The sequence below is a fragment of the Hemicordylus capensis genome, chromosome 4, assembly GCF_027244095.1.
Source record: "Hemicordylus capensis ecotype Gifberg chromosome 4, rHemCap1.1.pri, whole genome shotgun sequence".
NCBI classification, from domain to species: Eukaryota; Metazoa; Chordata; class Lepidosauria; order Squamata; family Cordylidae; genus Hemicordylus; species Hemicordylus capensis.
Genome location: NC_069660.1, coordinates 278,072,655 through 278,094,457, shown reverse-complemented (window position 1 = coordinate 278,094,457; position 21,803 = coordinate 278,072,655). Strand labels below are relative to the sequence as shown.

General features: G+C 43.9%; 1 protein-coding gene across 1 annotated transcript in view; it reads left to right on the top strand.

Moving 5' to 3' along the window:
• The window catches only part of CNGB3 (cyclic nucleotide gated channel subunit beta 3), a 190,223-nt gene that overhangs the window by 144,720 nt on the left and 23,700 nt on the right, over positions 1 to 21,803 (top strand). The window contains exons 10-14 of the mRNA XM_053313409.1: positions 544 to 666; positions 9,590 to 9,731; positions 13,704 to 13,863; positions 16,075 to 16,172; positions 19,778 to 19,861. Coding sequence (XP_053169384.1) covers positions 544 to 666; positions 9,590 to 9,731; positions 13,704 to 13,863; positions 16,075 to 16,172; positions 19,778 to 19,861 — 607 coding nt within the window. The remainder of the gene's footprint in view (positions 1 to 543; positions 667 to 9,589; positions 9,732 to 13,703; positions 13,864 to 16,074; positions 16,173 to 19,777; positions 19,862 to 21,803) is intronic.

Sequence of the window (21,803 nt, the reverse complement as noted above, 5' to 3'; positions counted from 1 at the left end):
CCTGGCTTTGCCAATGTAGTCACTGAGGTCATTCACACAATCAAAAACTGTGTTCTTTGTGGGTTTGGGAGCTTTATGTGTTCTCAATTTTTGGTTGTCTAGAAGCAATATAGGAGGGAAACCTGGGTAGAAGTGATTGTGTGGAAGCAAGGTAGGAGGAAAAACTACCCAGACTTTCCTCCTACCTTGCTTCCACACAACCAAAAACTGGGAGCACACACAGCTCTCAAACCTGGGTAGAACACAGTTTTTGATTGTGTGAATGACCTCTCAGTTTCCCATAATTATTCCTAGCTGATTGTATTAATTGACTGTAGTTGTGTATGGGAAGCATACTTCACCAGTGCCCCTCTGAATATAGTGCTGTGATTCATTTGGCCCTTGGAGGAAAGGGAACACAGGAGATTACCAGCTGATTTTTCCACTCTGTCAGTGCTAATCATACACTGCTGTTGATCAAAACCAAAGAGTCTCCTCTGATAAAATAAACACAGAAATGTCTATCCCATAAGAGTTACGACCACTGTTGTTTATTCTTCACAGAGTCATTCGTACAACTGGATACCTATTGTTTATCTTACATATTAATGCATGCATATATTACTGGGCCTCAACCTTCGAAGGGCTTGGCAGCACTAAATGGGTGTATGACGGCCAAGGGAACATGTAAGTTCATTTTGGGTTATGCGATTGGTGTCCTTTTACCTCCCCACTCCCAGTGATCTTCATTATTTTTTAAGTGGGAGCCACTTTGGCAAAACAAAAAAACAACAATCCTTAAATGTGAGATTCATTTCCCAATGTGCTGACCATGGCACAGTACTGCACTTTTCTCAGTGCTGGGAGGGTCCTTTAAGAGAGATGGAGCCCTCTCTTAAGAGCTCTATGGGGAAAGCTCTGGGAAAGGTTACATTTCCCAGCACTCTATGCACACCTTTGAAGATGGTGCTGGGGCTCAGAATGGCTCTGTTTACCTTAAAGAAGCCCCCCCCCCATTCCCCCTGGTAATAGGCAAAGCACAGCACTGAGCAGTGAGAAGGGTCGTCTCCACATAGTGCCAAGGGGACTTTGCAGAAACTTTGGCCAAAGCTTCACACAGGCCAAGTAAACCATTAGTCAGGGGGCTGCACTAAGGGTTGATGGGGACCGCCAATGGCCCCCAGGCCTTACAATGGAGAACACTGCCCAATCCCTTTATTTTGCTTGCAGGCAAAACATTCAGAAGTGCTTGGATTGCTAACTTTTAGCACCATTGTTGCTGATTGGTGGTAATTAACAATGCTAATTATCTGGAAGGCAGGTGTAGTGAGTGATTAGTTTACCACTTTGGGTTTTTATGGGTTTATGAGTCAGCTCTAATCACTAACTTAATTAAACATTTAGAAAGCACAAGGGTCATAAATTAAACTTACCGATTAGGTATGCACAAAAGAAACAGCCACTTGCAAAGGGTCAGAAGAGTATAATTAAAACACACAGTGCAACCTTCAGATTGTAACAAAACATTGTTGTCCCTTAGAGACCTCACAGGGTCAGTTTCCACATTTTCTTACATACAGTGAAGGACACAAGTAAACGTGGTAAAGAGAACTTCTCCAGTGGGAACTGACACTGTGCAGTGTCAAAAGGGTTGCTTGAAGCAACAGGGAAGGGAAGCCAAGTCAATAGGCATGAACTCAGGAGTAGAAAAACATGGAGGAGGATCCAGGCTAGCATTGCACTAGTGTAAGGCATGAATATGCGCCTCTGAGTAATTGCACTGCTATGCAGTGTTGAGCAACCATGAGTGGAAGAAGAGCAGAAGGAAAGCAATAGCAAAAGCAGCAACTTTCTGAGAGAGAGAGAGAGCGCACACATCGCATGCAACATGGATGCATTCTGCTCTCCCGGCTGAATTGGGATGTCATGGAGAGCTCCTTCTTTGCAGTCAGTGAGACTGCAGAGAGGAGGGGGAACTGGCTGCCTGGGCTTCCTTCTTGACTGAAGGACAGCCCCAGCAGCCAGAGCAAGGGAGGAGCTTCCTTCCTCAACTCCAGTTGCAGAACAGGCAGACTGCGGTGCCACATTGGGATGCAACATTATAATGCCCTTATACAAATCTATGGTGCAGCCACACTTGACGTACAGCATACAATTATGGTCACAACATCGAAAAAAGGACATTGTAGAACTGGGAAAGGTGCAGAAGAGGGCAGCCAAGATGGTCAGGTGCCTAGTGCACCTTCTACACCACCTGGGGTTTTTTAGTTTAGAAAAAAGACTGCAAGGAGACATGATGATGATGATGATGATGATGATGATGATGATGATGATGATGATCCATAAAAGCATGCATGGTGTGGAGAAAGTGGATAGAGAGAAAATTTTCTCCCTATTTTCTCCCAGGGGTCATCTCTGAACCAAATGGCTCAGTGGGGAAATGACTTGATTATCAAGCCAGAGGTTGCCGGTTTGAATCCCCACTGGTGCAGTGATAGGAAGATGCTGAAAGGCACCACCTCATACTAAGCGGGAGGTGGCAATGGTAAACCCCTCCTGTATTCTATCAAAGACAACCACAGGGCTCTGTGGTCGCCAGGAGTTGACACTGACTCGACAGTACACTTTATTAGGGGAGGAGAGCTGGTCTTGTGGTAGCAAGCATGACTTGTCCCCATAGCTAAGCAGGGTCTGCCCTGGTTGCATATGAATGGGAGACTTGATGTGTGAGCATTGCAAGATATTCCCCTCAGAGGATGAAGCTGCTCTGGGAAGAGCAGAAGGTTTCAAGTTCCCTCCATGGCTTCTCCAAGATAGGGCTGAGAGAGATTCCTGCCTGCAACCTTGGAGAAGCTGCTGCCGGTCTGTGAAGACAATACTAAGCTAGATAGACCAATGGTCTGACTCAGTATATGGCAGTTTCCTATGTTCCTATGTCTCATTAAATTTATTGCCAAGGAATTTAGGACCAACAAAGAAAAGTACTTTTTCACACAATGCATAGTCAACTTATGGAATTTCCTCCATAAGATGTGGTGACGGCCAACAATCTGGATGGCTTTAAGATGGGTTTGGATAACTTCATGGAGGAGAGGTTTATCATTGGCTACTAGTCTGAGAGCTATAGGCCACCTCCAGCCTCAGAGGCATGATGCCTCTGAATATCAGTTGCTGGGGATTAACAGCAGGAGAGAGGGCATGCCCTCAACTCTTGCCTGTAGGCTTCCCAGCAGCATCTGGTGGGTCACTGTGTGAAACAGGATGCTGAATCAGATGGGCCTTGGGCCTGATCCACCAGGGCCTTTCTTATGTTTTTAACAAAGGGCACCACTAAACTGGAGATACAAATTGGAGTCTGGGGAAGGAAACTATGGTTCCATTTTTAATTGTAATTGCAGTTGCCCACATGTGGATGTACAGAATTTGAAACTGGAGGCCCCATCACCTCCGGTTTTGTGTTACTTGCAAATGTGGCCAGAGAGGGAGAGAGAGAGAAGAGCACATATAGGGTTTTATGAAAGGGGTAGCACACCTTACTGTTCCACAGGCACCTAGTGTACCCTCTTCCACTAGCAGTTGCGTATCATCGTCCAGTAGCACAAGAATTGGTCTGAAAGAGAGGTTCCTTTCTTCATAATATGCCCTAATGATACATCCTTATGCTAGCTGAAGGATGTTAAGCTGATGCACTTCAGTGTGTGTTTGGGTGCAGCAGTAGGAAAGTGGTTCTGGTGTGTGCGTGCATGTGTGTGTGCGCGCGTGCGTGTTTTACATAGGGATGAAAATTTCATCCTGGCCCTGATCCTGTTCCAAATTGAACTCCCTTTCCCGCCACTCCCCATTTTGTAAATTTTAGTCACCATATTACTGTAATCAAACCTAGGTACCTTGTTGTTCCAGTTTTTAAACAAAGCAGTTCACATAGTAAAGAAATGGCAAGGAGGGGGGTTGGTTTTTTGTCTCAAAGGGACTGTAAGTTGGTTGTCACCCCAGGAGTGCAGCTCCATATCAGAGGGGCTTGGCAGGGGCCCTCAAGAAAGCAGGCTTAAATGGTTCTGCCTTGCAGCAATGTTTATTTAGAGTAAAAATGGAATACTCACAGCCAGGACCCAAGCAGTTGCCTTCCCCTTGATCCCTCACAAGTCTTTCTTTTCTTCCCGTTGTGTTAGGAGCTCATTTCCTCACTTCTTCATCATGTTAGATTGGCCTTAGACAGATTGTCTTCATTCCTCTTCCTCTTGGGAGGGTCCCCTAGAACACCCACCCCAGAAGTGACAGGCAATAATGACCTGAAGCATATAGCCAGGGAGGCTATTCTCACAACCTCCCAAAAGCGGGCTAAGGGAGCCCTGCCCACTTTTGGGAGGTCGTGTGCTGCAATGGGGACTGTGCGCCTCCCGGCAGCAAACCTCCCAAAATATCCCTTCCCTTAAATGAGGTCAGTGGAGCGAGCGCTCTGCTAACCCCATTCTTCTCATCATGATTCGGCACGGCGCTGCTCCATGCTGCGGCGGCTCACAAGGAGACCCCCGACCGGGAGGCTGCAGCAAATGTCCCGGCCTCAGGGGTCTCCTCACAAAGGCCCTGTGCACTTGCGTGGGGCATCCTGGGACTTCCAGGGGCCAGGCGGCCCCCAATCCCTGCCATGACGGGTATCCCCTGATCCTCCGTGACGGAGCCGGTAATCGTGTGAGTGGCTGATTCAGCCGCCCAGGGAGAGCTCCCTGCTCGTCTGTGGAGAGAGCAGGTTTAGCCCACTCTTCCTGCAGAGCCTGGTTAGGCTCTATACACAGATCATGTGTAGAGTCTCCCTGTCTTCTTCCTCTGGGGAGGCTGCCGAAGATAAGGTTACAAGTGGGGCTTGTCTCACCCGCAGCAGCCAGGTGCGCCTGATTCTCCACAGGCTCCCTGGCAGATGCCCCAAGGCAACACAAGGCCGGACACATTTGGCATTCTTGGCGACAGGTTAATGTGAATGGACAGACCAAATACTTGACATTTTCTGACTTTTAAATAGAGAGCCTCATAACCAATCTGTTGTTGTCCAGAATGAACTTTTAGAAAGAGAATATTTCCTTTGGAATGGAGTGATCAATAATCTCTCTTGAGCTGTTCATGAACAGTTTTATATGTCCGACATATTTTAAGGGAGGAAATCTGAAGAGGTGGTTGCCAGAGGGCCAAACATACTTTTCATTATTACAGAGGATGCAAAATGACAAGTCAGGAGTCTGCTCTCTTTGTACAGAAATAACTTTTCAGTGTTCTGTTTTGCTACCTGGCTTGCAGCCCCTGATTCTAGACACATTATATTAAGAATGCAATACTTTTTAGTCAGATATAAAAGATAAGAATGATTAAAATCATTGTTTGGAAAACACAAACACTGGTATCCAAGAAGCCTGTGGAAGGTTTGCCCAAAGTCCATAAATGTAGATGAATGCCTATGTACTTTGGAATTCTACTCCTAACTTTCCTGAGGTGCAATTGCTACCAAATGTCACATCCCTCTTCTCTTGAGGTGTCCCCATGCCCATCACCCATCACCCAAGTTGAGTGCATGGTTTCTGGCAGCAGAACATGGTCACACATACATTTATCAGTAAACATCTGAGACCTGCACACCAGCAGTCTTCCTGAGCAAACAATCAGGAAGGAAGCCCACAGCCACCTGAGAACAGTTACTTCCAATGAAGGTTTGACTTCATACTGTGTCAAAACATTGTCCATCTAGATTAGTATAGTCTACAATGACTTGACAGCAATTCTCTAGGGCAGGGCTGCTCAACTTCAGCCTAGGGATGTGCGAACCGGTTTGAATTCGAACCAGAGTGGTTCGAATTCGAACTGAACCAGCCATCTGGTTCGAGCTGCAGGTTCGAATTCAAAACGAACCAGGGGTGGTTCGATTCGAACCAGTCTGGACATCCAAAAATTGGTAGGATGGTAGCTGGCACCCGGGGGTACCTGCCACCCAAACCCCAAAGCAATCGGACACTCATACAATTTTTTATGAATTTTTGAAAATTATTTTTTTCTCATAGGGTATAATGGGACTCGAACCAGCCCATTATTCCTTATTGTGGAGCACCCACGGGTGCCAACAACCACCCAAACCCTGAAGCAATCGGACACCCCTATGATTTTTTAATGAATATTTGAAATATTTTAAATTATTTTTCTCATAGAGTATAATGGGACCAGAACCAGTCCATATCCCCTATTGTGGAGCACCTAGGGGCACAAAAGCGGGGTGGGTGGTAGACAGACAGGGGTGCCTACCACCCACAGAACCCCAAGGCAATTGGACACTCCTCTGATTATTGGTGAATTGTTAAAGTATTTTTGAATTCCTCATAGAGAATAATTAGGATTGCAGCAAATGTATAGCTTCACGTCCCCATGGGTTAGCAACCCATGGAGGTGGTTGGCACCCTCGCTCTGGGCCACCCCAGCACCCCCCAAGTGCAGTTATGGGGCTGCTGAAACCTCCATTCTTCCCTATGGAGAAAAACCTTAAAGCCACTTGTGGGGTGCTGGGGTGGCCCAGAGTGAGTGGTGGTCTAGTGCAAAGAGGGTGCCAACCACCCCCATGGGTTGCTAACCCATGGGGTACTGGGTTTTGTTGTTTCTGAAGTGTTCTGATTCTTTGGTAGCATATAAGATTTTCAATGACAAACCATGAATCCATTCTCATTGCTAACCTTAAAGACGCGTAAACTTCAAAAATCACTTAAAAATCAGCCCTTTGCCTAATTCCTTTCAAATAATTCTGATAGCTTCCTTGCCCACCCTAGGAACTACCAGCCACCACACTCCACTCTCCGACACCCCTTTCCACCCGATGTGAAGCTATACATTTGCTGCAATCCTAATTATTCTCTATGAGGAATTCAAAAATACTTTAACAATTCACCAATAATCAGAGGAGTGTCCAATTGCCTTGGGGTTCTGTGGGTGGTAGACACCCCTGTCTGTCTACCACCCACCCCACTTTTGTGCCCCTAGGTGCTCCACAATAGGGGATATGGACTGGTTCTGGTCCCATTATACTCTATGAGAAAAATAATTAAAAACATTTCAAATATTCATAAAAAATCATAGGGGTGTCTGATTGCTTCGGGGTTTGCATGGTTGTTGGCACCCATGGGTGCTCCACAATAAGGAATAATGGGCTGGTTCGAGTCCCATTATATCCTATGAGAAAAAAATAAAAATAATTTTCAAAAATTCATAAAAAAAATTGTACGAGTGTCCAATTGCTTTGGGGTTTGGGTGACAGGTACCCCTGGGTGCCAGCTACCATCCTACCAATTTTTGTGTGTCCAAACAAGTTCGAACCGGTTCAAATTCAAACCGAACCAGGTGGAGGTTTGAGCAAAACCAAAACCGAACCACCCCTCCTGGTTCGAACCTGGTTCCAATTCAAACCGAACCGGGCAAACCGGTTTTGTGCACATCCCTACTTCAGCCCTCTTGCAGAGAGTGGACTACAACTCCTATAATCCTTGACTATTGGCCCCTGTGGCTGGGGATGATGGAAGTTATGGTCCCAAAGCAGCTGGAGGGCTGAAATTGTGCAACCCTGCTCCAAGGTTTCAGACAGTGGTCTTTCCCAGCACTACCTGGAAATGTTGTGGATTGAATTTCAGGCCTTCTGCATGCAAACCTTATGCTCTCCCTTTCCCCAGTTGAAGAACTCAGCTGATACAGCAAAGGTTTCAATACTTGCTTTCTCCCAATTCTTCAGCAGACCTACTTTCCACAAACCAGCAATAGCTAAACTTCAACCAGCAATGGCTCTGTACAAGAACCTTCCATCCACTGAATTTACATTTAGTACAGTTCACACACACACACACACACACACACACACACACACACACGTAAATTACAAGACCCAGTTCTGGCTTTAGCTATATATTTACAGTACCATTTACGAAATTTCTAAAACCTCTACAACTAAGTGTGCACAAATGAGCTCCAATAAGCACAGCAGATTGTGTCCTTGCAATTAGTTTGACACGCAGTATCTGTTTTCTAGCACTAGGTAGCTACACTTTCAGGGCCAACAATTTTTAGAAATCTTACACTTATCTAACCTTTCCCTAAATGAAATCCTTAAGTGATTTAAGATTCCACTACTTATGTGAGTAATTTATTCCAGTGACCAATTGTTCTAAAGGGAGCACATCCCCCTCCCACACACACACACACACACACACACACACACACACAATAATGAACCTTAACAACTAGTAATGGAGGAACCTCCCATAGTCAGGTTCAGACTCTGACTCAGAAAAACCATGCTGTTTTCCAAAAGCTTGGTTTATTCCAAGTCCAATTCTGACTCCAAGTCCAAACTGGACCTCCCAGTTATGTCATGAGAAACAAGACAGGCTCTTGTCCTCAACCTCTTGGCAAACCTCCAAACTCAAAAACTGCCTACCTGCCCACACATCTCCATTTCAGTTACCTGGCTTGCTGCTCTGGTGGCAATGGTGGGATGAAGAAAGGGATTGGGAAGGAGGGGTTTTGGAGGCTGGCATACAGAGAACATACAGGGCAGATAGGGAAGGTCCTTTCTCCCGATCTGCCCTGTATGCCAGCCTACAAAACCTCTCCCTCCTAACGTATGTATGCCTCCATTAGAGGGGACAATGTAGTCTCCCCACTAACTGACATACGGGTAGTGTCCCCACTAGGACACTACCCGTAGAGGTAGTGTCCCCACTAGGACACTACCCGAGAGGGAGAAAGGATCCATCCCAAGCAGTGGCGGCTCGTGAATGCACTGCTGGGAGGTGGCGGAAGGCACCTTTAAGAGTAAATGAATTCGGTGCATACCTGCACTCCCACCGCACCTGAACGGTGTTTGGCGAAGCAGCATGCCACCCAGCAGCCCCTGTGGCGGGGAATCACCTCCACCACTCACCTGGCTTCCACAGAGCCGAGCCCCTGCCAGTGGCCAGGTGAGTGACGGAGGCGATTCCCCACCGCAGGGGCTGCTGGGCGGCATGCTGCTTCGCCAAACAGCGTTCAGCGTGCAGCAGGAGTAGAGGTAAGCACCAAATTCATTTACTCTTAAAGATGCCTCTCACCCGCCCACCCCCCAGCAACGTGTTCACGGGCTGCCACTGATCCCAAGCACAGCATCCCTCCAGTGACTGTTGCTGGTGTGTAACCTATGTTTCCTTTTTAGATTGTAAGCCCTTTGGGAACAGGGGGCTATTTAATTTAATTTTTTATATCTATGTAAACTGCTTTGGGAACTTTTGTTGAGAAGTGGTATATAAATATTTGTCATATTCATATTCAACTTAAGTTCTTCTCCAGCAATATGGCTAAATTCATATTGGAGAAAAGAATTACAAGCTGCCAACATTCATGCCCACCCCACCCCACCCACCCAAGAAATACAAATCTCAGTGACATCACTGCCAACTAGTTCTGCTACCATAGTACCATTGCATATTTTCAGCTTTTCAGACTAAAGTGTTGATTTTCAATTAACTATAAGTAAAAGTAGTAAATATCACTGTGGTAGAACATAAATAGAATAATTTATGGGGCAATAATGGCAATAATAATTGTTTTATATCTATAGGTATTTGAGATGTTACTATTGGGCAGTTCGTACTTTAATTACTATTGGTGGACTTCCAGAACCAGTAACCATGTTTGAGATTGTCTTTCAACTTCTGAATTTTTTCTCAGGAGTGTTTGTGTTTTCCAGCTTGATTGGTCAGGTAAACAAAACCATTTTTACATTTAATTTTATGCTGTTTCCCATAGTGAGATGTATATATTGGTGTATTAAAATGTCAAAATAATGTAGAAACATCTCTGTGTGTTCCTCAATGCTAGATCTCTCTCATTAGTGTCTTTATTGACTAGGTACAGGAGTTCTAAAACTCTGGGGCAAAGTTTGATGATATGCTGAGAATGTGACCAATTTATAAAAGTGGTTGTTGATGAAATGATGGGGACATTTATGTCCCTTCTCCAGGTCCTATGAGGGAACCACTCAGGACCTCCTGAACATTTTTTATAAGGCTACTTTATAGAGAATCAGACCACTAGTCCATCTAGTTCAATACTTTTTTTGTGGCTGGCCACAGCTCTCAAAAGTCAGGATGTGATCTTTCCCAAGTCTTCTATCTGAGATCTTTTCAATGGAGATGACACAGATTGAAGTTGGGAGTTCTGCATTCGGAGCATGTTCTCTACCACCTGCACTTTGGCTCCACCATGAGATCATGATATCAACATGGCAAAGTAGTTCATCGGTGGTTTTTCAGTGTGACTAAAAGCTTCTGATAGAGCAACATGGGAAGGGCACATATTTCAGCAGGTCCCATGCCATTAAAGTCCACCCCACAAGAAGCCATCAGAATTGTACACAAGGAGTTTCCAAATGGTCTTCCATCGAGTACATGACTACATGCCAAGGCCAGACCTGTTTAACGTTTATAAAGCTCACTCTGTCATGTGACCAAAACAAAATGGCAGCCACAATACTCAACAGATCCAATATACAATAATAAAAATACTGGCCTTGGGCCGAAACAACCAACAACAACAAAATAATAAAAATAGCCACAACCAATGCCATATATATATATATGAAATCAATATAAATACTCAGGATATAAAAATACAGACACAAATGTATCTATACAAGGATAAAAGAAATTGATACACATCATTAACACATATCTGAATATAAGTCCATAATGACCACAACATAAAACAGGTCTATATCTCTTTCAATATCTTTGTCAAGTGTCTGAGTTATCTCAAATAATACACATACAATAATGTCTCTTGTAAAATAAAAATAAAAATGTGTCCTTAGGTTTGTAGAAGATCCATGTGGAATATTCCAAAAGTATATTTTCAGTTCTTTAACACAACATTTTTGTATTCTACAAAAAATACATAATATAATCACTCACCAAAGTTGACACTAGAGTGTATCATAGCAAAAACACTACTTATAACATGGGATTGCACCATACAGTACTTACACATTCAGTAGAGCAAAACAGACATTCAACAGCAATGGATGAACTATCATCCTAGCCGAGAGTATAAGCAAGCATGCTTCTTTGGGGGACGTTGATATGAAGTTCATATGGAAGTTTGGGGCAAAAATTTGTGGTGGTGTACAAATCTGATTAATAAAATAAATAAATAATTCCTGCTTTTGCAGATGAAATGAATGGGAATGCTTTATTGACTGTTACATTAATGTTGTTAGCTATCACTCAAATGTCAATTAATTTGTGAAACTCTTTATCAGCTGCATTGTCCTCACTTTTGCCACTTTTTTATTTAACTGGGGGCCAAATTGTTCTGGACTTTCATATCTATATCTATATCTATCACAATGGCTTTAAAACCAAGTATATGCACTGGTAAATCACCCCCATTCACACCCATGTACACGCACGCATGTAATCTAATAGCTGGACCAAAGAAAAGTAGAGCTTTATGAATGTTATATTTCCTGGAGCTCAACACCCCCGCCCCTCCCCAAACCTGCATTATCCTCTACTCAGATGGATTAATTAGTGTTTATTAGATGGATCTTTCCCACTCTCTGAGCTGCTGCTATGTTTACTATGGGGATTCAAAATTCAGCTTGTTAGGTTGTCAGCATTTCAGAGAGCACATGAATTCCATTTAGACTTTGTTAATATCACTGCCACTGGCAATTTCACTTTATCTACTTCTGCTCTTGACAACCAGTCTTATGTTTAAAAACAGACTGCAAATACACAGCTACAATATTCTGGAGGCAGTGTTTATTTGAAGACTTGAGTAATTCAGATTTGTTGTATGATCAAGAAAGTATGCTTGTTTGCATTTATTTATTACAGAATTTATATACTGCCTTTCTATTTAAAAATGTTCAAGGTGGCTCAAAATCCATAAAATAATAATCAAAACAACCGGATTAAAAAAAATTACAAAATGGGAGACAGAGGTAGCAGATAAAACCACTGAACAGTAAATCAGTTTAAAATCTCAGCTGACTAGAAAGGTTACAAAATACTTTGTAGCAGTGACGTAATTGCAAATTCAGAAGTGTAGACACTCCCCAAGACAGCCCCCATAGCCACACCTGTTGGAAGTGAAGGACTCTGTGCTGGCTCATGCCTCAGTGACAGAGGGGGACAAATTAGTGAGTCGGAGGGCTAGAGGGGTCAAGACCTTGATCATCCCTTCATCCTTTCTCTACCGCTCTGACACTATCCATTTGATATGTAGATTGCTACTCTCAGGGACTTCCTTCCTTCCTGCCACTTCCTCTTCCCTTTCTTCTCCCTTGCAACACACACGTTCCTCTCCCCCTGCACCATGTGTGCAGAGATGCCGAAGCCATCCCTTTGCATCCAGCTAGCTAGCTAGCTAGATTAGAGATCCTATCTCTCCACTTTACTATCTAGAATGGAGTTCACCAATAGACTCCTTATATTGATTTGAAACTATGAACTGGCTCCAAGTTTCTTTTACTCTCAGCATACATGCATGCCTAGGCAGATTCCGCTGTGTTGTGCCTCAGTGCACTCTGCTGTAATAGAACGGTGTCTCTTACCAGAGAGAATTCCCAACAACACCAACCCTGAGAGCCACGCCCAATGGCCACATACCCCACTTAGATAGATAGATAGATAGATAGATAGATAGATAGATAGATAGAATAATTTGGAGGGTTCTGTTACAAGTCAAAGATTGTGTAGATTCTAGGGAATGTACTAGAATGAATGACAGGGAATGCCCACAGAAATGCACTCTTTCCTTCCACATGGCCAGAGGAATGCATGGAATTTCCAAATGGCAAGTGCAATGCAGTCCATGGCCATTTGGAAGTAACCAGTGCATTTCAGCAGGCATTCCATGTCATTCATTTTAGAATGTCCTGACACTAGTTCACCATAGGACTTTCATGCTGTTGGTCACAGGTTCAGTCCCTGGCAGCATCTCCAGGTAGTTCTGGGAAAGACTCCTGAGTCCTGCTTGAAACTATGGAGAACTGCTGCCAGTCAGTGTAGACAATACTGAACTAGATGGATCAAGAGTCTGACTCCTTGATAAGGCAGCTTCCTATGTTCCTAAGACAGAAAGAATGGTAGTAAACAATTAGAATAGCAAGACCAGCATATTGTTTCCATGTAGAAAGTCAAGGGCTTTGCGTCCCTGCTTAGAACTTGAAGGGGGGGAAGGTACTGGTACTGTGTCCCTGCCCTACACTACTGCTCTGCAGGTCAAAAGCCTATCTAAAAAGGAAAGTCTTCACATGATGGTGGAAGGCCAATAGAGAAGGAGAATGTGGGCTTAGGCAGGGAATTCCATAAGAGCAGCCTTGCTGGAATTCAGCATCCTGTTTCCCACAATGGCCCATCAGATGCCCTGGGAAGCCCACAGGCTGGAAATGAAGGCATACCATCTTTCTGGTTTTTGCTCCCTTGCAACTGGGATTCAGAGGCATCCTGCTGATGTGTGGCCACTGAAAAATTTAACTAGTGGTTAATTCCAAGGTTTCTGAATTGAGAACCACTGGCCAACTTCTGTTGTGTTTGTTTAGAATGGTGTCTGACTCTCAATCAGCCAATAAAAACAAAGTCACCCAAAGCAGGAGATGATATCTACAACTGACAACTACATCTCAGCAGCCTGTTGTAATATACTGTACTGTTTAATGTTATTTGCAGATGCGAGATGTCATTGGAGCAGCAACGGCTGGGCAGAACTATTATCGGGCCAGTATGGATAACACAGTCGCTTACATGAACTCTAATACAATTCCCAAAATGGTTCAGAATCGCGTTCGAACTTGGTATGAGTATACGTGGGACTCACAAGGAATGCTTGGTAAAATTCAGAATAATTCAAAGCACCCTCCCCTCTGCTTTAATTAGGAATATTCATGACTTCTTACTTATTTATACATGAACTTGGAATAGTTATATTAATGTTGATCCAAAACTAAATTAATTTGTCTTTTCAACTGTAGCAGATTTAACCCAGCCTTTGTCTCAAAGCAAGCTCACATGAGGGGAGGAAAAATGCTGAATCATCCTCTCTTGCTCCTCCACCCCCAAGGCTGTTCCTTTAAACCTAAACCGTTCCTTTAGTAGCTCAATCACTGCCATCATGCCGACTTTTTAACAGAATTTCTCATACACACACACACACACACACACACACACACAGAGTGTTGGTGAAATTCCAAGGAACTCTCCTTCTCTTTACTATTGGAAAAGTACACAAAAACCTCTGCAAGCCTAAATGTGATAAGAACACTTGGTAGTGTTGCTGAGCAATTAAAATTGAGATGTATGTTGCACCAGAGCAAAAACCCCTTTCCTCAGTTAAAATCCACTCAGAGGCAGGTAAAATACAAAGAACAAGAAGAGAAAAGCTTTATTTATAATACTACAGACTGCTTGCATCTGAGGCTTTCTCAGCTTTTAATTACAGGTAAAAGAAACATTCAGTAGTTGCAAGAATACTTCAAAAAGCATCCCAGTTGCAAGGAACAGGGATATAGGAACCTTTAAAAGCACCTTTAAAGGTTACAGAGACTTTTGCAGCACACTAGGTGCAGAGTTGGGCTCAGGCTAGTGTTTCTTAGCTTGTTACATTACAGATAAAACACAATAAAACAGTTGTAAGGATTTGCAAAGCACACCCAAAGGAAAGTAAGCTAACTAACTAACTGTTCCCTGGCTAAACCTTTCAGAAGCCAAAAGCCCTGGCTTCCTTCCCCCTTGAACTCACCCCAAACTCCAGGAGAGAATTCAAGCTTCCTTCAATCCTTTATCTCAAGAATCTGCAGATGTCCTTCCATGAGAGAATTCTCCAGGCTAGCTATGAGGCAGCAAAACTCCCTTGCTGCTCACTAAGCCTTCCGCCTGTCCTCTCATCTCCCGCCTAGCTGTTTCTCTTCCTGCCTCATGGCCCTCAAGGTCCCACCCACCGTGTGCTGAGTGGCTGATCCCTAAAAGTCACTGCCTGTCAGTCAAGACAGGGTTCACTCTTTACAGGAAAGGAAAGGCTGTCACTGCCTGATAGTTACGTCAACAAATGTCAGATGGGGGGGCTTCTCAGGGGGCTTCATAAGATGAGAAACAAACAATTCTGAAGAATTTCAGGGATATGGGCTTACTGCAAATTAGTGATGGTGGCTGTTGAGGGGACTTATTTTTTAAAAACCACGTTACACTCCGATTGTGGCAGCTGCAGCAGTACTTTAAAAGCTGGTAATCTTTCTGGTGGCCAGCTCTTGCTGCCTTTCCTTTTTTGCCCTTGAAGTACACTGGGGAATGATGCTACATAAGAACAGCCCTGCTGGATCGGGCCCAAGCCCATCTAGTCCAGCATCCTGTTTCCCACAGTGGCCAACCAGATGCCTCTGGAAAGCCAACAGGCAAGAGGCAAGGGCATGCTTTCTCTCCTGCTGTTGATCCCCCTGCAACTGGTATTCAGAGAGATCTTGCCTCCAAGGCTGGAGTTAGCATATACCCATTATATATGGCCTATAGCTACATTGTGAAAGAGAGTCATTTTTTGTGTATTCTGGATATGAAAAATGGAAGCCCCCTGTTCCCTCTGCTTCTGCCACCATTAAGTTACAGTAACCCACCACAACCAAATTTTTCCAATTCATTCCCACTTTTGAATCTTTGAAGAATTTTCACCCTCACCCCTGATACATTTGCTGAACACCACCTCCCCAGTTTTTCTTGCAAATAGAATGGCAAAAATAGGGGGACTTTTCAGATCAGCTCTATATTAATTATTTCAAATGACCCGACTCAGTTAAGTAGCATGATGTTTCAAAAATCCATATACCTAGTAAACTGAAAAGTCAAAATATTGGTCTGTACGATAGACCAAACTTGGGAATATATTTGCAAACTGTTTCTATTTTTTAAAAAACCCAGAACTGTTTTCTTGCTACCTTTCCTTGTAATTATTTTAAATTCTTTGGGATATTTTTCACTCTCCACCTCTCAGTATAACACCATACTGTATGTGTTTTTAAAATATGTGTTCCTGTTTTATAATTCTGTCTTGCAGACGAATCTGAATTACTGGAGCAGATGCCTGGAAAAATGCAGCTAGCCATTGCAATTGATGTGAACTTTGCCATTGTCAATAAAGTTGATTTGTTCAAAGTAAGTAGGTTTTAAGGACATCCAGAGGTGCACCTTTGGAGCCTGGACCCAAAGGACTTTGGAGACCCCACGCCCCCTGCAAATTAAGCATCACTGTGCTTGGCTGGGTGACCACACCACCCAGGACAGACTAAAGAGGATTGGGGGGGGGGGCAGGGTTGTGGAAGCCCTGGAAGTCCAGGGGTAAGAACACCTCTGAGGACATCAAACATCTAGCTTTAGCAGCAACAAATATCCCAGTAAGCAAATCTGGGTTCACATGCAATGCATAAAACAAAGTTATGCAGTTTTAATTTTAGTGGGTGCCAGAAATCTGGAAGCCAGCAATGGCATTCAGAGAGCAAAGTGTGGAGGCCATATAGAAGCAGAAGCACATGGGAAGAAGATACTTACAATTAGTAGGAACTCATACCCTCCAACATCTGGCCGCTTTTTCTAGCTCCTATGAACTACTTACCATCATAACCTTTCCTCTCATACCAGAGCTGTGCTAAGCTCATACGGCACACTAAACTTAGGCAAGATCCCCAGGTCCTTTCTCCAGGCTGCCAGCCAACAATCTTATCTTTGCTCCAACTTTGTTTGTCCCAACCTATGGTCCTAAAAAGGCATAGCCAGGCCCCTGAATGGTGACTGGGATGGGGAGGAGAAATTAGGAGGGCCATTACATTCTGGATGTGCATAGAGGGTGGAAGAAATGGCTAGTCTGGACCACAGAGCTGCTTGAAAAATTGTCCTGTCAGTAACCGCATGGGTTGAGGCTGAGAGCCATCAAATATTTATATAGCCACCCCAGATGGTGTGTCAAACCGCTAAACCGCAACAGCCTTTCCAGAACATAGAGTTCTCAGTCCCTAGACTGGCCCCACCCAGCTGGCCATAGGATCCTCCCTGAACCACTGAAGGACCATTGGATTCAAGAGCAGGAAGCACATATAAGCTTCCTGTTTGGACTAAGGCTTTATTTATTTATTTATTTGTCATATTTTTATACCGCCTGATGTGTCAATCTCTAGGTGGGTGTACAAATCCCAATATTAAAAATCACAGGTTAAAATACAGAAAACACGACAAAAACAATATAAAACAAATTATTAAAATTATTAAAATTCTAATTAAAAGCTTGTGAGAACAGGAAAGTCTTGAGGGTCTTCCTGAAAACAAACAGAGAAGGAGATGCTCTTATTTTAGCAGGGAGCATATTCCAAAGCCCAAGGCTTTGCTTGGTAGGAAATAATTTTTGGTTCCATTGCGTTGGTGCCTGCAATTCCTGTTTTATTTGCTCAGCTTCGACCCTTGGCTTTGGCTCTGACTCTTGACTTGCTTCCTAATCCTGGTTCCTGGTTGTCTGCTTGGCTTCAACACCTGGCTAATGACTCTCAGCTTGCTTCTGGTCCCTATTCCTTGTTTGCCCGTCCACCCCGCCACACACACACACACCATGCTTTGTTTCCTATTCAGCCCTCCCAGGCTCAACTACAGACTTTGAACTGTCCTACAATGGCTGGCCCATGGTCCAGCCTCAACCTTAACCCAGTGACACCATCAGACAGTGCTGATAGTGGTCAGTGGAGCCACTGTGGTTGTCTGTAGTCTTTTCCCTCAGCTACTCCCCATCACTTCAGGAGCACATACATTAAAATTGGAACTCCCCATCACTTAGGCCCAGTTCTCAAAACAAGCAGCTCAGGTGGTAAATTTTTATTCTGATTGTGCCTCTTCAAATTGTGGATGAAGGGACCCATGAATATTCCCCCGTGAAGAAAGACTCCTATTACTACACTTACAAAACAAGCTAGAACCTTAGTCATCATCTAGTTTTCAATGTGTGGGAATAGTTTTGTATGAAAAATTCAATTATGTAAGTCCCCACTTGTAGTCTGATGGTACAGGCAAGACTGGTCTTCCAGTGCATGTGCTCTTTGTGAAGAAAGTTGCCTCTGGGAAGTGAAGGGCTCTCCCTCCTCCACATATCCCCAATCACCATTCAGTAATGGGGCCCAGGCAGTGCCACACTTGCACAAGCGCAATTTGCTTAGGACCCATGTACAGCTGTAAAACTTACAGTATGCTTCCTTTCCTCCCCATAGGAAGGCATGGTCCTAGCCAAACTATTTCCGCCCCCCCCAGAAATTTATGAGAAATGGAACATTTGATGACATTAGCCAGAACATTTCAAATTGTGGGATTTTAAGTATAGGCTTTATTTAGTACTAGCCTAACCCACTCAGAGCATCTGCACGCTAGTACTTGATTGCTCCCCTCACCCCCTGCCACAGCCCCGCTCACCTCAGAGATCTCTCCACCCTCACTTGAGCCACACTCCTGGTCCTCCTCCTCCATCCCATTGTTTCCATCCCCCTCACCCCTCTTGGTTGCAGCTGCAGCATTGCTAGCACCTATTGGCCAAGCTGCAGTCCTCTATCCCCAGTGACCTCCCCACCCTCACCTGAGCCCTGCTTCTCCCCACAGGAGCAGCAGAGGTTGACCTGGCCTTTCCTTGCTGCTGCCACTTCCATGGCCACTTGGTCCCCTCAGGCCACTGACTGGCTTGGGCCCGTCCCTCAACCTCGCTTTCTCACTTTCTCTCTCCCCTCCACTCACTCTTCCCCTCTGTCTTTCTCCCTCCTCCCTTTCTGAGTTAACAAATCTTGTTCATCTTGTTTCCTCATCTAATACACACAATGGCAGCCTCCTTCTCCTGAAGGGGCTCTTTCCAGTAACAGTTGCATTCCAACTGACCTTAATCATCACAAGCTCCTCCTCATCTGCATATGGAATCCCCACTGCCCAATCAGGTGTTTCAGCTCACAAACTCTCATTTGTGAGAGCTGCCACACACAGGATTAGCCATGGGTATGCCTTAGAGAAATATATAGAGAGAGATATAGATAATATACAGTCATGAACAATGCATGTGTCATGACTCCTACCAGAGCCAGAGGAACTGGGGGTTGTTCCCTGGGGTTGAATCCTTATCTGTAAGGGATTCACAAACCAAAGAAATAGAACACCCCTAACGCAAAGTCTGACTAACAAACTTTCCCCTAAATTAATCTTTCAGAAGCCAAAGCCCAGGCTTCTTTTCCTTGAACTCACCAAAAGCCAGATGAGAGCTCAAGCTTCCTGCCCTCCTGTCTTCCAAGGATCTGCAGAGTCATTCTCTTGCAGCCAGCTTCCATGGCCACCATTCTTCTCAGCATCTCCAGCCTAGCTTCTTGTCCAACAAAGAATTCCCTTCTTCCTGGCAACAGCTCTCTAGGTCCCACCCACCTGGTATGCTGATTGGCTAAGCCCTGGAGCTCACCAGCCTGTTAGTCAAACAAGGGTTCGCTTCCAGTTATCTCTTTAGAGGGAGGGGAGGCTGATTACTACACACCTGCTATCTAATTCTTTAACTAGAGATACTGCAGAGTAAGCCAGGGACATTCTGCCTTTGTGCTAGTTTACAATCAACATTTATGGCCAAGACATGAAGATTAAGATCTCCTCCTCCCCCCGCTCCTCCATCTTTGACAGTGCTGTAGTATTACCAGTAATCATTACAACTATTGTATAATGTATTCTAATAATGATGATTCTTTTTATAAATTATATATTTCTAGGGATGTGATACCCAAATGATATGTGACATGCTGCTGAGACTGAAGTCCATTGTGTATTTACCTGGTGACTTCGTCTGCAAAAAGGTGATTTTTACTATTTCTCTTTCAAATGCAAGAATAATGAGGATATTAGAAAAGGAGTTCAGCTATAGGTCAAGAATAAAATTTGAACAAAATTAATCTTGGGTGAATTTCATAGCATAAAAAGTAATTACAGTGCAATGTGAAATTATAATTATATGCTCTCAAATTCCAAACTTAGTCCAGACAATATGGATTTTATTAGTTATATGATTTTTTAAAAAATTAATTGGAGTCTATTATCTATTGGCACACATCATTAGGTTTCCTTATTTAAGTGGAATGTTTTAGGCATGAAACTGTGCATGTGAGTGTATTCCTGTAGCAAAGAGATTGAACTGTACAAGACCAAACAGTAAAATTCTGTGATTTACCACCTGAAAAGAATGAGATACACAAATTAAAGTTCTCTGTGCTTCATCAGCAATAATCTGGATCAACATTCATACTGCTGTAGCATCTGGCATCCTTAGGTTGGCAATTCTTGTACTGTGCTCCAGAATTCCTGGATACTAATCTCTTAATGAGAAGGTCAGTAATGGTGGACCGGCATCCCTGAAAGAGGGACCCATCCCTATTGGTCTTGCCCAGCAATGCAGAACCTCAGGGGAATGTTGCATGTGCTCTAAGGTACATTCCCAATTCATTCAAGGTGATTTCTCATGATCCACTGCAAGGCACAGTTCCCAGGAACCTCTAGTTCCAGGCGAACACACAATCCCAGTGGGCATATCATCCAAACTTGCCAAAGTCAAGTTCCTGAGCCAGGCAACCCACATTCACCTGACACTTTCTGCCTGACTTCAGGTGTCAGTTGCCAGTGTTGGGCAGTAGAGGGAAGTCCAGCTCGGGAACCAGACTGTGGCAGGTTCAAATGACACAAAACGAACCATACTTGCAGCTCACACGTGCACTCATCAGGAACAAGTGGTTCCCACCAACTTATTTTCAGGCATTCATGTGAACTCTGTGTGACAATGAGGTCAAATAGGCTTGCCTAGTGTTCTTTGTGATCACACTGTGCACCATAAAACATGCGCTGGAATTTTCTGTTTTGTGCCAGAATTCCACAACAAACCCAAGATTTCTTCAACAGACCTGTCAATGTTGAGGGGTTTCCTGAAGGCATGCCATTTATCTTATTTGACAAAAATAATGGAGGATTGTAGAAGGGATGATCTCACACTTTAAAGAGGGAATTTGTAGGATCAGGAACTCTCTATGAAAGGCTTCTATCCCAAGGAACAGAACAGGCCTGGAATGGGTTTGAAGAAGCAGTTCAAATCTTTGCCTATGTGTGAGGTTCTGGGTAAATCTAGATCTACTGAGTAAAAGGAGAATGTTCCATCCACTAGACCATATTGCCTCTACAAATGATGCACATGTCCCAACTTTATGCTACCTTTTCTTTTATAGCATACAAGATTACTTTGATTGGGTACATATATCATATGCTCAGACATTTTAGTCCTGTTCGTCCAGGTATAATTCACTTCATTTGAATGCTAATCAGCTCACAAATGAGCTGGTAAATATGCAGGAAACAGCAGATGCCTTGGTTGGCTGATTATTCTTGATTTTCCCTTTGAAATTATGCAGGTGATCATTAGGAAAAATAATTAAAATGCTGATTTACTTTTGAATGTGCAATGTTTCGTTTGTTTGGGTTGCTGTTGGCGTGCTTGTCTTGGAGAATGAGAGAGGCAAGGTGGGTTAGAGCAGGGGTGGGCATTTGGTTGGTCAGGAGCTACTGGTAGCTACCGGGTTTATCTGAAGTAGCTCTCCAGGCTTCGTGGACTACGTCCCCCTCCCTAGTTTCCAGCCAATACTATAAATCTGGTTGGCTGGCCGAGGGGGGGTGCGGCCATATTATTTTTAATCTCTCTTTCTTTTTGAGTTTCCTTTACTTTCTCTGCCATACATTTCTCTCCGCTTTCTTCCTCCA